At 41.6% G+C, this 12958-nt stretch overlaps 1 protein-coding gene and 1 pseudogene across 12 annotated transcripts in view; both read right to left on the bottom strand.

The window, feature by feature from the left end:
- Nucleotides 1-12958, bottom strand: part of Camta1 (calmodulin binding transcription activator 1) — a 933671-nt gene that overhangs the window by 13907 nt on the left and 906806 nt on the right. For 7 of the 12 annotated variants that reach the window (XM_045148752.1, XM_045148751.1, XM_045148759.1 and 4 more), the window contains 6 exons: nucleotides 7958-8145; nucleotides 6437-6683; nucleotides 5266-5337; nucleotides 3699-3719; nucleotides 2011-2309; nucleotides 1257-1331 (listed from right to left, as the gene is read on the bottom strand). In XM_045148752.1, the coding sequence (XP_045004687.1) occupies nucleotides 1257-1331; nucleotides 2011-2309; nucleotides 3699-3719; nucleotides 5266-5337; nucleotides 6437-6683; nucleotides 7958-8145 (902 nt within the window). The remainder of the gene's footprint in view (nucleotides 1-1256; nucleotides 1332-2010; nucleotides 2310-3698; nucleotides 3720-5265; nucleotides 5338-6436; nucleotides 6684-7957; nucleotides 8146-12958) is intronic. The other 5 variants (XM_045148756.1, XM_045148757.1, XM_045148762.1 and 2 more) reach the window with 1 other exon arrangement.
- Nucleotides 10691-11208, bottom strand: LOC105943967 (annotated as a pseudogene).

Raw genomic sequence — 12958 nt, 5'->3', positions numbered from 1 at the left:
TTGGCTTTATCAGAGTAATCATATTGGTATCTTTTTTGTTAAATCTTGTGGGATGAAAGACTCCAGTCACAGAATAGTAGAGCCTAAGGGGAATGTCCCTGATTTCTTTCACCACATTTTAGCTAGAGAATAACCCAACATCCCAATGACCAGTCTTTGTAAGGTTTTGTTTTTTAACCACTGGTAATGCAGTAAGTGCTCATTTCCTTCTACAGCTATACAGGTGCACTCTTTTGCTGATTTAGGTAAGAGTATAAGTAACAAATTAAACCCTGAGTCTTAAAGGCTAGGTCTTTTCAAATACAGAAACCATATATTTTAAAGAGTAAGAAAAACTAAAATAAACTAAAACCTTAGGCATCCAAATGAATATGAATGTATGAATGTAGGGCTTGGGTGACAGTTAGCCAGGAAGACAGAGTAGGAAGGCAGAGCTTGCTTTAGATTTGTTGCTGCACAGTTCCTGATCCACACAGAAATAACATGGCCATACAGAGGGAGGTCTAAGTACAGTAGCTCCCATGACTACTGCCACAGACTCTGGGCTGGAATACCAGCTTCCATAGAGAAAATAAAACGCTTTTACTGGCCCCCAGAAATCTATGTAAAGAACCCCACGTGAGAGGGCACAGGGAGGCTCCTCTAGCTTAGCTCCAGAGATTATTCTGTGTCCACTTCTTTCTGGTTGAAAATGAAGCTAAAATCTCAGCCAGCTGCCTTTTCTTGCATAGTCATTGCAGTATTTCTCCTGTGCATCAGATGAGCTCTCCGTGGTAAAATGAATAGAAATGCTAGCTTTTACACACCCAGCAGAGGGCACCAACTACTTAGTGGAAATTCTATATCAGAAAAATATACATGGCATTTAATGGTTTTCTCTCGTTCCTTGAAAATATAAACTGCTTTTTCTGTTTTGGTCTGCATGTAAGTTAGCTTAGTAAGGATGTAAAGTGATGACTATAATGTAAGTGGCATACAAAAAAATAGGTTAAAGAGGAGCCTGAATTAAAAGCTAGTCCAAATGAGCGACCTCACACCTGAATAGAAAGACAACACAGCACCATCTCAGAGCACTTCCAGAGTTGCAGCTGTAGCAACTAAGTGCTGGGTTAACAAGCTCTATGGTACTGCCCTAACTCAAGATGCTTACTCTGAATTTGCTGGGGTATTAGCTTTATCAGCAACTGGTTAGAAGGTGAGGATTGTTTTATGATTTTTGATGAGCAAAAGGAATGACTAGATGAGGATTAGCCTACCTGTGACGGCAGCGACGGAGAAACCTCATTATTTTTCGAGCAGCTTGGTCCTGCTTTTTGGTCAGCAAACTGCTCCTGAAAAAGTCAGAGTACTATTGTCACAAGAAAGGTCTAGAAAACTAATGGATGCAAACACCAAGGACTTTGAGTCAGGTTCCTGCAGAGGCTCCAACAGCACACATACACAAGAGAGGCAGAGGCATGCCAGCTCAGTCTTGATTTTTATAAAAAGAGTGAAAACAAATTGGCCTCTCAATGTACTTTTATAACTTTTTTGTTTTGGCAAAGACAGGGTCTGACTGTGTAGCCCAGCCTGCCCTCTTAATTCATGATCTCCTCCAGAGTGCTGGGGTCACAAGTATACATCACCACACCCAGCTCTCATTCAATTCTTTATGAGCCACTGTGTTGAAGTCTTTGTCATTATGTAGGCTCAATTATTTTAGAAATTAATTTGCACGAGTTTGATGCCCTCAGGCTATTTTCCGTTTTTAATCCACATATTTTACTATGCGGTAAGTCTTTAGTACATTCCCTAGAATGGAATAGCTTAAGCCCTAATTACTCTTCCCGGGTCTTCTAGGCAACATCTAACAGTTAAAGGCACTGTGCAGAGTGACCTGTCTCAAAGTGCAAACTGGTCCAGCCAGATTTTGCCCAAAGTTCAGACAGACTAGTGACAGACATCAAAGTAGTAGGGTTGGGGTAGAGAGGAAGAGCTCAATGGACAGATAATGCTAGACAGTCATCACACCTTGAATGTGCTGCAGAGAAAATGACTGTGGAGGCTTTTGCCCGTACAGAGGCTGGCATGGGTGCAGGGCAGCTCTTGGGAGCGGAGTTTTGCCCATCAGCCCACCTGAGCTTCTGCTGCACAATGACGGCGGTCCGGCGAGCCGGCCGTCTCTTGCCACATTTCTTGTAACTCCGGTAGAAGTTCTGGATGAGCACAGCGGCACGCCGGCTCTGCTGGAACCTCTTCTGTTCATAGTAACTTCGAAATTTACTCTGGATGAGGATGGCCGCCTGTGTCATCTTTTTATAAAGTGCATACTGCAGGGAAACAAGAAGGAGAAGGGCAGTAACAACAGGGCTATCTCACACTCACTAGTCTTTTGTGCTTGGGGAGGAAAAAAGAGAGCCCCTTCCTCTTTTTGCTGTCCTGTGCTGTTTGGGGGTTAGCCACAGGAGAGCATGAAGGAATCTCTTCACCTACTTTTCCAAATGTGAATATCGTTATAAGGGTTGGTTGCCTGCAGCACACTGCTCTGCAACATGCTTTTCTCCCAAGATATCAAACACTTTGCCTGTCTTGAAAAGGATTCTTTAGTAGGATAGGCTTAAACATTTATGGGTCTAAAATATTTAGAAAGCAAAATTTTATGTATTTTAAGGCAAGAATTTACTATCTAATTCAGAAACATTTTTAGCCCTTTTTATGCCTCCCAATTCCTACCATAAAAGATCTCCTAGCAGTCAGTATCTTAGCACTAATTTTTTTGCATCACAAATTTCCAGTGGAGTTACAAGGTCCCAAATACAAGGCTTATCATGAAACGCTGACACCTTTAAGAGGCCATCTTACCCTGAAAAAGCTTAACACTGATCAGACCTACAGAGTAGTCATGCAATAAGCCCTGGAACGTTGCCAGAGTTGACAACTGCTTGGGAGCCAATGCCAGCAGTCTTCCTTCCACCCAGCCTGTTCCAGAGCTACCAGAGTGAGGAAACAAGTAAAGGAGTACAATTCTCTTCACAGTCAACCTCAAGGCCCTAAAAATACAGAGCTCACCATGGTGAAAAATGCTAGGTAAAAATTCTAATGGTCTAGAATACAACTCTGGGAATAATAAGTCATATGGAGCCCTCTGCTTACCAGAGGCAACTTTACCATTCTATGGAAAAATATTTCTCAGAAAACCATATTTATATCCAACCAGGGCCCTAGATGGACGGGATAAAATGAGGGAAGGAAACTGACCTCTCAGAATGTTTAAGAAAAAGGATCTTTTTGCATGAATCATTTATTTATTAATTTTTGGTTTCTCCTGATCTGCTCTACTTTCTTTTCTATTGGCCCAGAAGTTTCTTTTTAAGGCTGAGCTTCTGTAGGTCTCCTCACCTATGCAAAGTACACATTCTAACTCCTTGGGCAACAATGAGACCCTCACAGAAAACAAGTATTACTCAGTGTTCACCAAATGACTGGGATGGATGGCCCTAGCTAAGAAAATGTCTAGTTATTACTGATGCCAAAACCAACTCCACTTGAATAAACAACAGTTCCCATAGGATTGATGCAGTGTGGTTGGATGCTCTGGCAAGGGGAGCATGTGTTTAATGATTATGCCATCTTAATGATGCCTTCCTTGTAGCTGGTGATGGGTGTGAAGCTTGTGACTCTGGTGGAATGGTTTGTGATAGGACTTGGTGTACCATTACCTTCAAGGCTATCCATGTCAGCTTGGAGGAGAAACAGAAAATACAAGATTAATGTTAGATTGCTGTATATAAGAAATAAGAATCCAGAACCAATAAAACTCCCAACCAAAAAAAAAAAAAAAAAAAAAAGGTAACCTGCTTATATTACTGTCTTCTGACTCCCAAAGTATCAATCTTACAGGACACTGAGGACCCAAAAATAATGCCTTCCATCCTCTGAGTTTTAGACAACACTTCTTGGGCAGAGGAGTTTTCTTGGCATAGGTATTTGTTATCATCAGAGACTTGAAACCTCAACCTATGAAGCTTGCTCATCCAATTGAAGCCCATTCACGCTATGGGGACTGAGGTGTCAGCGTTTGCACAATAAACCTTCATTTTTTGGGATCATGAATCCAACTGTCTATGGGATAGGGCCCTGTTTTCCTGCCCACTAACAGAGCTGAGAAGAGAACCTTGGGGAAATGGCCACCAATTTCAGAAATCAAAGCCCTGTATCAGAATAAGGGAGAACCCCCCCCCCAAATTTCTAAGCCACTGTTAGACATCTTAACATTTATTCTTCAAGTAACAATGTAAAAGTTATCTAAAAGTTATTTGGAACTGACAGGAGTAAGTTTGTTTGTTTATTGCAACAAGGTCTTGCTGTGAAGCTCAAGCTAGCCTTGAATTTGTAATCTTTCTGCCTCAGTATTCAAGTGCTGGAATGACAGGCCTGAGCCACCATACTCAAGGACAGGACTGAAGTTTATATGCAAACTAGTCAAAACTCTACTGTTTTTGTGTGTATAGTATGCAAGCATAGGATTATGCATGTTCATTTGTGTGACACATGTCAAGGTGTGTGTGCACATGTATGTGGAGACCAGAGATTGACATTGGTTGTCTTCCTTAGCTGCTTTCCACCTTATTTTTTGAGACAGGATCTCCCTCTGAACCTAGAGTTCACCAATCCACCTAGATGAACTACCCAGTGAGCCCCAGAGATCTGTCTGTCTCTGCTTCCCGAGTGCTGTGATTACAGTTGTGTGCCATCATGTCCAGCATTTTACATGGGGACTGGAGATTTTTAGGCTTATGTGACAAGCACTTTATCAATTGAGCCATATCCCCAGCTCCAATGAGACAGTTTTTTAAATATTTATAACCACTTTGATGTTTATAAAGTCAAGCATGTACTTAATTTCTCGGAACTTCAGATTTTTCCTCTGTAAAATAGACATAGAACGGTTTACTTGGAGAAACTGAGAAATATGGTATGCCTGGAAAACCCTAACACACAAAGCTGCTTTACAAACATGGTCCCTTGTCACAATATGGTAGTGAAGAAATCCCACAAGATGTTCTAGCAACTACCTTTCATGAAGGGACTGAGTTATCATTTTTGAAGCTGCTCACTAAAGTTTAATTGCAGACAGTTTTGTTTCTTTTCCTCTGGTTTTCAATCAAGGCAATTCGAAGTAGGTCTTTGTTAGCTGGAGATAATGCTCTTTAAGGGTCCTCAGTGACCTAGCCAGCTTGGGTAAGTGAGCAAATGTTCCTTCTATGACACAAGAGTGAAGTTTACCTGTTTGTATTTCCTGTAACAACGCTGAATGACAGCAGCAGCCACTTCCTGCTGTTCTCGCAAGGGTCGGCCCTTAAGGGTAAGATGAAGGGGGAAAAAAATCAGTGATGACCCAACTGTCAACATATTTAAATAGAACCATTACTCAAGGAATGTACCTTTCAAAGGACTAAAGCCCCAATTTTACCAAAATACACTGGTGATGATAAATATAAATTACAAAAAACTTGTAGGACAAAGCTCTGTCTTGCTTTTTATTTGTGTGTGTGTGTGTGTGTGTGTGTGTGTGTGGTGTGATTATGTAGGGCATGTACCCCTTATGTGCATGTGTAGAGACAAGAGTAGAATGATGAGTATCTTTCTCTTATCACTCATCTGCGTATTTCTTTCCTTGAGATGGGTCTTTTCCTTAAACTGGAGCTGCTGTTCATGAGTGAGTCCTGGTGATTCTCTGGTCTCTGCTCCTAAAAGCTTAGGTTCCAGCTTTTTACCTGGGCCCAGGGGAATCAAACCTAGTGGTATATAGCCTGAAAAGCCCTCATTCTTGAGAGGCAAGCACTCAACCACTGAGCCATCTCTGCAACCCTATCTTTTGCTTTTTAAATGAAGCAAAGTTAGATGTTAGATGGTATTAAAAATACTAATTTTTAAACTTTTTACAAATCAGGTATTGAAGTATTTGTCTTGGAAGATTTCAGCAGTTTTTCCCAAGATAACCAGATTAGATTCCTTTATTAACACCTTTGGGGCAAGCTGTCTGAGCTCTTTAGAACATGCAGAAGGCTAAGGCTAAGACTAAGGCTCCACCCAACAAAAAATACAAATGTAGAAGCTTCACCACAGATCTCTTAGGTATTCACAGGCTGCCTGAAGTCAGTCCTGAGGCCTTCAGTTGAAACCCTGCTTTATGTCTTAAGTTCCTTGCGGCCAAGATGTCAGCTATTTATATATTTGTTATTATCAACAATAAGTTGAGATAGTGATCAAGTCCCCCACTACTGGTTGGTTTTTTTAATCTAATGTGGCATCACTAATAATGCCCAATTAAAAAAAAAAACACTCTATAAAGCCACAGGAAAAAGGAATGTGTTTAGGCAGACAATCCTGACTCCTAAAGCTCTCTCCTTGACCTTGAGAATATTACAGTACCAAGACACTTGTATTTATTTACCTTGTATTTCCGGAAAGCTGTCTGGACAAGCCTGGCAGCCTCATAGAGTTCTCTCTGCTCATGATCAGACAGAGTGAGTTGAGCAAACTCATTCTCTACCTTTTCACTGGTAGATGCACTGAGAAATTCTGACCAATCTGCCGCCGAGGGAAGGTTGGGCTTCTCAAAAGCCATTTCACTGACTGGGGAGCCTACTGGGCTCAGGCTGGTATTAGAAGAAGGGGTTAAAGGCTCATTATATGCACTTCTGAAACAAGAGCAGAAAAAGGACAGATGGTCAGATGTTGGTTTGCACTATCTGTTACCTATCAGCAAGGCAAGACAAGATCTGCCTGCAGTCCCTGTGGCAATGAAGATGTTGACACCCCATCCAGGCAGTGAGCTGCTAAGCACACTCAGCACTCTGGCTTCCCTCAGTTGTGCTCATACTCGCATGACCTGCATTATCACTGTGCTACATGCTAACTAAACTCATACCTTGACTCTAGGAAACTTCAGGTGAATTAGGGGAACATCATGACATAAGAGCTCATATGTTCGGGTTCAGAAATAAAATGACGTAGGAGGAGGTAAGGACATAGACAGGCTTTGGAAGCAGCAATGGACTCTTTTTTTGTCTCAAGGCCTTTTTCCTACCTGATAAGGTCTCTCTGCCCCCCTTTTTTAAAAAATTATTTATTTGAAAGAGAGAGATAAAGAGAGTGGGGCAGAGTTAAGAATATGGGTGTACCAGGGCCTCTAGCCACTGCAAACGAACTCCAGACATATGTGCCACTTTGTGCATCTGGCTTTACATGGGTACTGGGGAATAGAACCGGGTCCTTTGGCTTTGCAGGCAAGCGCCTTAACTGTTAAGACATCTCTCCAGGCCCTCTCTTCCCTCTTTTGAAGCAGGGTCTCACTCTAGCCCAGCTGACCTAAAACTCACTCTGTAGCCCAGGATGGCCTTGCTCTCATGGCATTCCTCTTACTCAGCCTCCCAAATGCTGAGATTAAAGGCATGTACCACCACATCTGGCATAAAGTTTCTTTAAAAATATTTATTTGTATGTATGTATGTGCACCAGGGTCCCTTGCTGCTGCAAACTAATGCCCATCTAGCTTTATGTGGGTGCTGGAGGAATTAAACCTAGGTGAAAAAGCTTGGCAAACACCTTTAACTGCTGAGACATCTTCCCAGCCTCTAAAGTCTCTTTTTGTTTTAAAAATATTTTATTTATTTACAAGTAGATGGCAGGGAGAGGGAGGGGGAAGAAGGGAGGGAGAAACTGGTCATGCCTGGGCCTCTAGCCACTGCAAATAAAGTCTAGATGCATGTACCACTTTGTGCATCTGGCTTTACATGGGTACTGGGAAATTGAACCCAGGTTGTTAGGCTTTGCAGGCAAGCACCTTAACTGCTGAGTCATCCCTTCCAGCCCGAAAGTCTCTTTTTACACAGCATTTATCCAGTATGCTTAGCCTTTCTTTCTAGTTAATCTAGGAGTTTATCCAGGGCAGAGACACCAGAATCTTTCCAACCTGATCTGGGCAGCACTGGGCAGACGATCGGCATCAGCTAGGTAACTGGCGAGCCAGCTCATGGTACTGCTAATGGTGGCAGGATCTGTCCTTTCCAAGGCTGAGGACTCCATGGGCACAAAGTTCTCCTGTTTGATCCGGTCAGGTGTGGCCTCGATAATGTGTTCCGCCAAGGTCATCATGTTCACCTGGAACCAGATAGTCACAGAATGACCAGCTTAGAAAGAAGCCTTCAAAGCTATGCAGAGCAGCCTCAACCCAACCTTGGAAAGCAAAACAGTATGTGTGTGTGTGGGGGGGGTGGTGTCAGAGGAGGTAGCGGCAGGTTTAAGCCTCAATCCAGTGCACTCACATGGCAAAGTTATTTTATTTGTGTATGTGTGGTGGGCATGTGTATGAATGTTCATAGGTATGCAGAAGCATCTGTATGTACCGGCATATAAGGGCTCCAGGGTGTCTTCCTCAACTGCTCTTAACCTTAGAAGATGAGACAGGGTCTCTATCTAAACATAGAACTAACCAATTCAGCAAGACTTGCTAACTAGCAATCTCCAGGGACTCTATTTCCACTTCCCCAGCACTGGGATTACAGGCGTGTGCCACCAAGCCTGACATTTACATGGCTGCTGAGAATCTGAACTCAGGTCCTCATGCTTGTGCAGCAAGCCCTCTACCAACTGAGTAACTGTCCCAGGCTATCAAATAGCAGTGTAAGGTTATTACATGATTCACCCAAGTATGCTGAGATCCTGAGGCCCGATTATCTCCAAATCATAGCTTGGCCTCACACCTTAGGTCACATCTTATAGAACTTCTGTCTTATGTCCTTTTGTCTACTCTCACCTGGATCAACCAGTTTGGAATCCCATACCAGGACAGTTCCAGAGCAAGCTGTGATTGATTTTAACCTGGTGACACTAGTTACCTAACCAATATCCAAACACCCTCCTCATTCTCTGCCCTGAAAAGTCAGTCTTGTGGAAAGCAGCAGTATGTTGTACCCCAGGGGTCAGAAAACATTATAGCTTATCTTTAATGTTGGCTTTCTTGATTTGAGACTTAAACAGTAACTTCTATGAAATTACTTATTTTTTTTTTTTTTTGAGATAGGGTCTTTGCTGTAGTCCAGGCTGACCTGGAATTCACTATGTAGTCTAAGGATGGCCTCAAAATCATGGCAATCCTCCTGCCTCATCCTCCTGAGTGGTGGGACTAAAGGTGTGTGCCAGGAAAAAAATTTTTTTTGCTACTTTTGATGGTAGGGATGAGTTCTTGCTTTTTATTTTTATTTATTTTTATTTTTTTTAAGTAGTGGGGATTCTTATTACTATGTTGCTCAGGCTGGTCTTGAACTCATGGACTTAACAGTTATTCCCACCTCAGATACCCAGATAGCTGGAACTACAGGTGCACACCTGGGATTATCTGAAGCCTGAAGTTCATTCTATGGTCAACTCCCCCATATCCTTCTCTATCTTCTAACTGTGTATCCACATTACAGTACCTTGATCTGACAAGGGAGGGATGTGGGGATGCCAGGTAGCTCAGTTTTTATTGTAATGCCTGTGAAAGGCAATGACATTTAAGTGACTTGAAATGAATAATACTCTCAACAACTGGACCTAAAAAAGATTACGTCATTCTCTTCTAAAATTTCTGAGCTAATGTCAGAGAAGACAACATGTGCAGCTTTGGGTTTTTATCAAATGCTTTGTGTGTCCTGTTAGATGAGCAATTTTCTTAAATATATTGTGTGTATACTTACTATTTGTGTTTCTCATATCCATAAAATTATCAAATATCAAATTTATCTCATGCATTAAATCAAGCTTTCTAATTGTGCTGAGCAGAGTCTTCACATCTCGCTGATCTGACAAGTTCTGACAGGCATGCTGGTGTCACACTGCTTTGAGTCCTGTTTCTTTAGGCTTTCTCCTTCAACATTTAGGTTCTATTGCTGATCACACAATGGTTTACAAATCTTGAGAAATTATATGTACACTATTTACCTTGTTTTTAATTTTATTTATTTTCATTGTGGGGTTCAAACCCTATGTATCACTGAGCTACACCCTCAACCCTTTTATCTTTTTGTACAATTCCTTTTTATTCTATTTCCTTTCACCTCAATTGTCTCTTACCAGCAGCATTTGCTTTCTTTTTAATCACATCTGAGACTCTGGCTTCTAATGGAATAGCATTGGAAAACAGCCCTCTAGTATTGTGTATATTATTTTTTATTTTTGCTTTTCCCTGTTACCATCTTTAAGCTTTTTCCAAAAGGGCCAATATTTCTTGTCTCCTAATGACTCAGAAGTTCTTCAGTCTATGTTCAGACTCCCTGTTAACTGGGTACATCCAACAAGCACACTCTAACCTAGGCTTACTTAGTTGTATCACAATGGAGCAAAATCTATGATTGTCCCTGAGCAAGAGAACTGCTTTAACACACATGGGTCATCTTTATTTCCTTACCATCCTACCATTCTTAATTTAGAACTTTAGATTATTTACAGATCATTATTCATCTAAGGAACCCTTTTCTAGCAGCTGCCTTTAACATCAAACCACACTGCTGAAAATTTTATATAAAGACAATTCAGCTTTGTTAATGACATCATTCAATTCTCCATGGACTCAGACTTGATCTTTCTTATTTTTGTCTTTTATTTATCTATTTATTTATATATTTTCAAATTTATGAGTTATTTAATTAGGTTCTTAGTAAGAAATTTAGAACACCAATTTGTGAGGATAATCTCCATTTGTTAGAGCACAACCAGGCTGCAGGTAGCCCTGAAGCGGAGGAACAGCTTTGATCTTTGGCAAAATTTGCGAGTCCACAGCTTTCTGACCCACTTTGCACTGCTCTGTGATCTGCTATTTCTCCTTTTCTGTGTCAAAGACCTCGCCTTCCCAGTGCCTGGGCTTTGCAGAGCTGCTGCTTCTTGAAGTAAGCATTGGTGAGGTGTTTAAGAACTTTGACTTCACTGACAGCAATTTTTGTGGAGGTGGCAATGGCAAACTTTTGGTGTGTTCTATGTAGAGGAACTTGATGGAGAGAAAGCGGTCACAAGAGTAAGCCACTTTCCAGCTGTTTCAGGAACACCACTCTCTTGCCTCTGTGGTGTCCTGTAAGGATGATCAAGAGAGTTCCAGAAGTTACACTGGCACGCAGCTTCCACTGAAGGGTTTCTTACCATGGTTTAACAGCTTCCATGACAGTCTTCAGTAGAATAATATCTAGGCATTTCACGACCCATATACATCAACAAGGAGAGGCCATTGGGAAGAGGGTAGGTCACAGATGAGCCTAATAATAGTACCAAACTGCCTGTATTTGCTGAATAGAAAACTAATAAAATAAAATAAAATAAAAAAGTAAAATCCTAAAAAAAAAAAAAAAAAAAAAAACCTAGGCATTTTGTGCAGCTTAACCATCCAGGAACCTCCATCACCACTGACTGGCTTTGTGACCGTACCAACAACCTTTTCCTTTTTCTTTCTTTTTTATTTTTATTTTTTTGGTTTTTCAAGGTAGGGTCTCAGTCTGGTCCAGGTTGACCTGGAATTCACTATGCAGTCTCAGGATGGCCTCAAACTCATGGTGATCCTCCTACCTCTGCCTCCCAAGTGCTGGGATTAAAGGCGTGCGCCACCATGACCGGCCCTTTTCCTTTTTCTTTTCAACCTTGGATTTGGCAGATGAGTACTTCCTCTTGTGCAGGGCCTTTCTGGAATACACTGCTGATCCTCTCCAGGCCTGGGTCCGGCTGCAGTGGGGCTTCCCCTTGTTTGGCTTTGTAACCTTAGGGTCACCTTTTTAGCCTTGCCTGCAGCCTACTTATGTGCAGGTTTCTTCTCCTTAGTGTCTGCTTTCTCCACCTTTTCTCCTGCCATCTTGTAAGATGGGAAAGAGCTGTTTTTTTAGTTTTTTGAGGCAGAGTTTCACTGTAGCCCAGACTGATTTGACACTTACTTGGTAGCCCAGGCTGACCTTGAACTCAAAATTATTTTCCTACACCTCAGCCTCCCAAGTGTTGGGATTAAAGCTGTGAGCCACTATACCTGGGTGATTATTTTTAATTGCTGCTTTCATTTGGCAAAATATTTCTTTAGACTAGTGAGGTTTTTCCCCATAGCTACACATCTTCATTTCTCAAAACAGTATCTTCCAGAAAACTCTCTTGGACAGCACTGTGTAGACACTTTCTGGTGTCACTGGATTTCCATGCAGGGGCCCCTGACTGAACAGATAGAAGATAGGGCCCTATGCACCAGCATTCCTCTTGCTCTGCATCCTGGCTGCAGATACATGACCAGCTGTTCAATGCTGAAGCTCCTGTGACCATGACTTCACAACTATGATGGAGTGCCTCCTCAAACTGTAGACTGAAAGAAACCCTTTCTTTTAAAATCCTTTTGTATTGATAGTTTTCATACATGTACAAGCTGTATTTTGATCATAATTCCCTCACATTATTTTCTTTTGTCCTCCCTCTCCCATCTCCTTTTCACTGAACCAAAATAAACCCTTTCTGAGTTGTTTCTTGTTGGGTGTTGAGTAAAATAATTATAAGGTTCCAGCAAGAATCATCTACACCAAGACTTGGAAAATTTTGCCAGGTTGAATCTAGCTAGCTGCCTGTTTGTGTAAGTAACATTTTATTGGAATCCAGCTTATATTCACTCATTTAATATAGTCTAACGCTGCTTCTGTGCTACTAGAACAGATTAAGAAGTTCAGACAAAGCCTGTATGGCCTACAAAGCCTTAGAATATTCACTATCTGGCTCCTTATAGAAGGAATTTACCAGCCCTTTGTCTAAAACATTATTTGACTTAGGCTAAGTATGGTGGTACACATCTATAATCCATGCTACTGAGGAAGATTTCAAGTTTGGAGGGTAGTTTGGCAACTTACTGAGACCTTGTCTCAAGATAAAACTTCAAAAAAAGGGCAGAGGATTATACTCAGTGGTAGTGTTCTCCTAGTAGGAG

The sequence above is a fragment of the Jaculus jaculus genome, chromosome 5 (genome assembly GCF_020740685.1).
Source record: "Jaculus jaculus isolate mJacJac1 chromosome 5, mJacJac1.mat.Y.cur, whole genome shotgun sequence".
Lineage (NCBI taxonomy): Eukaryota > Metazoa > Chordata > Mammalia > Rodentia > Dipodidae > Jaculus > Jaculus jaculus.
This window is presented reverse-complemented; position numbering and strand designations above follow the sequence as displayed.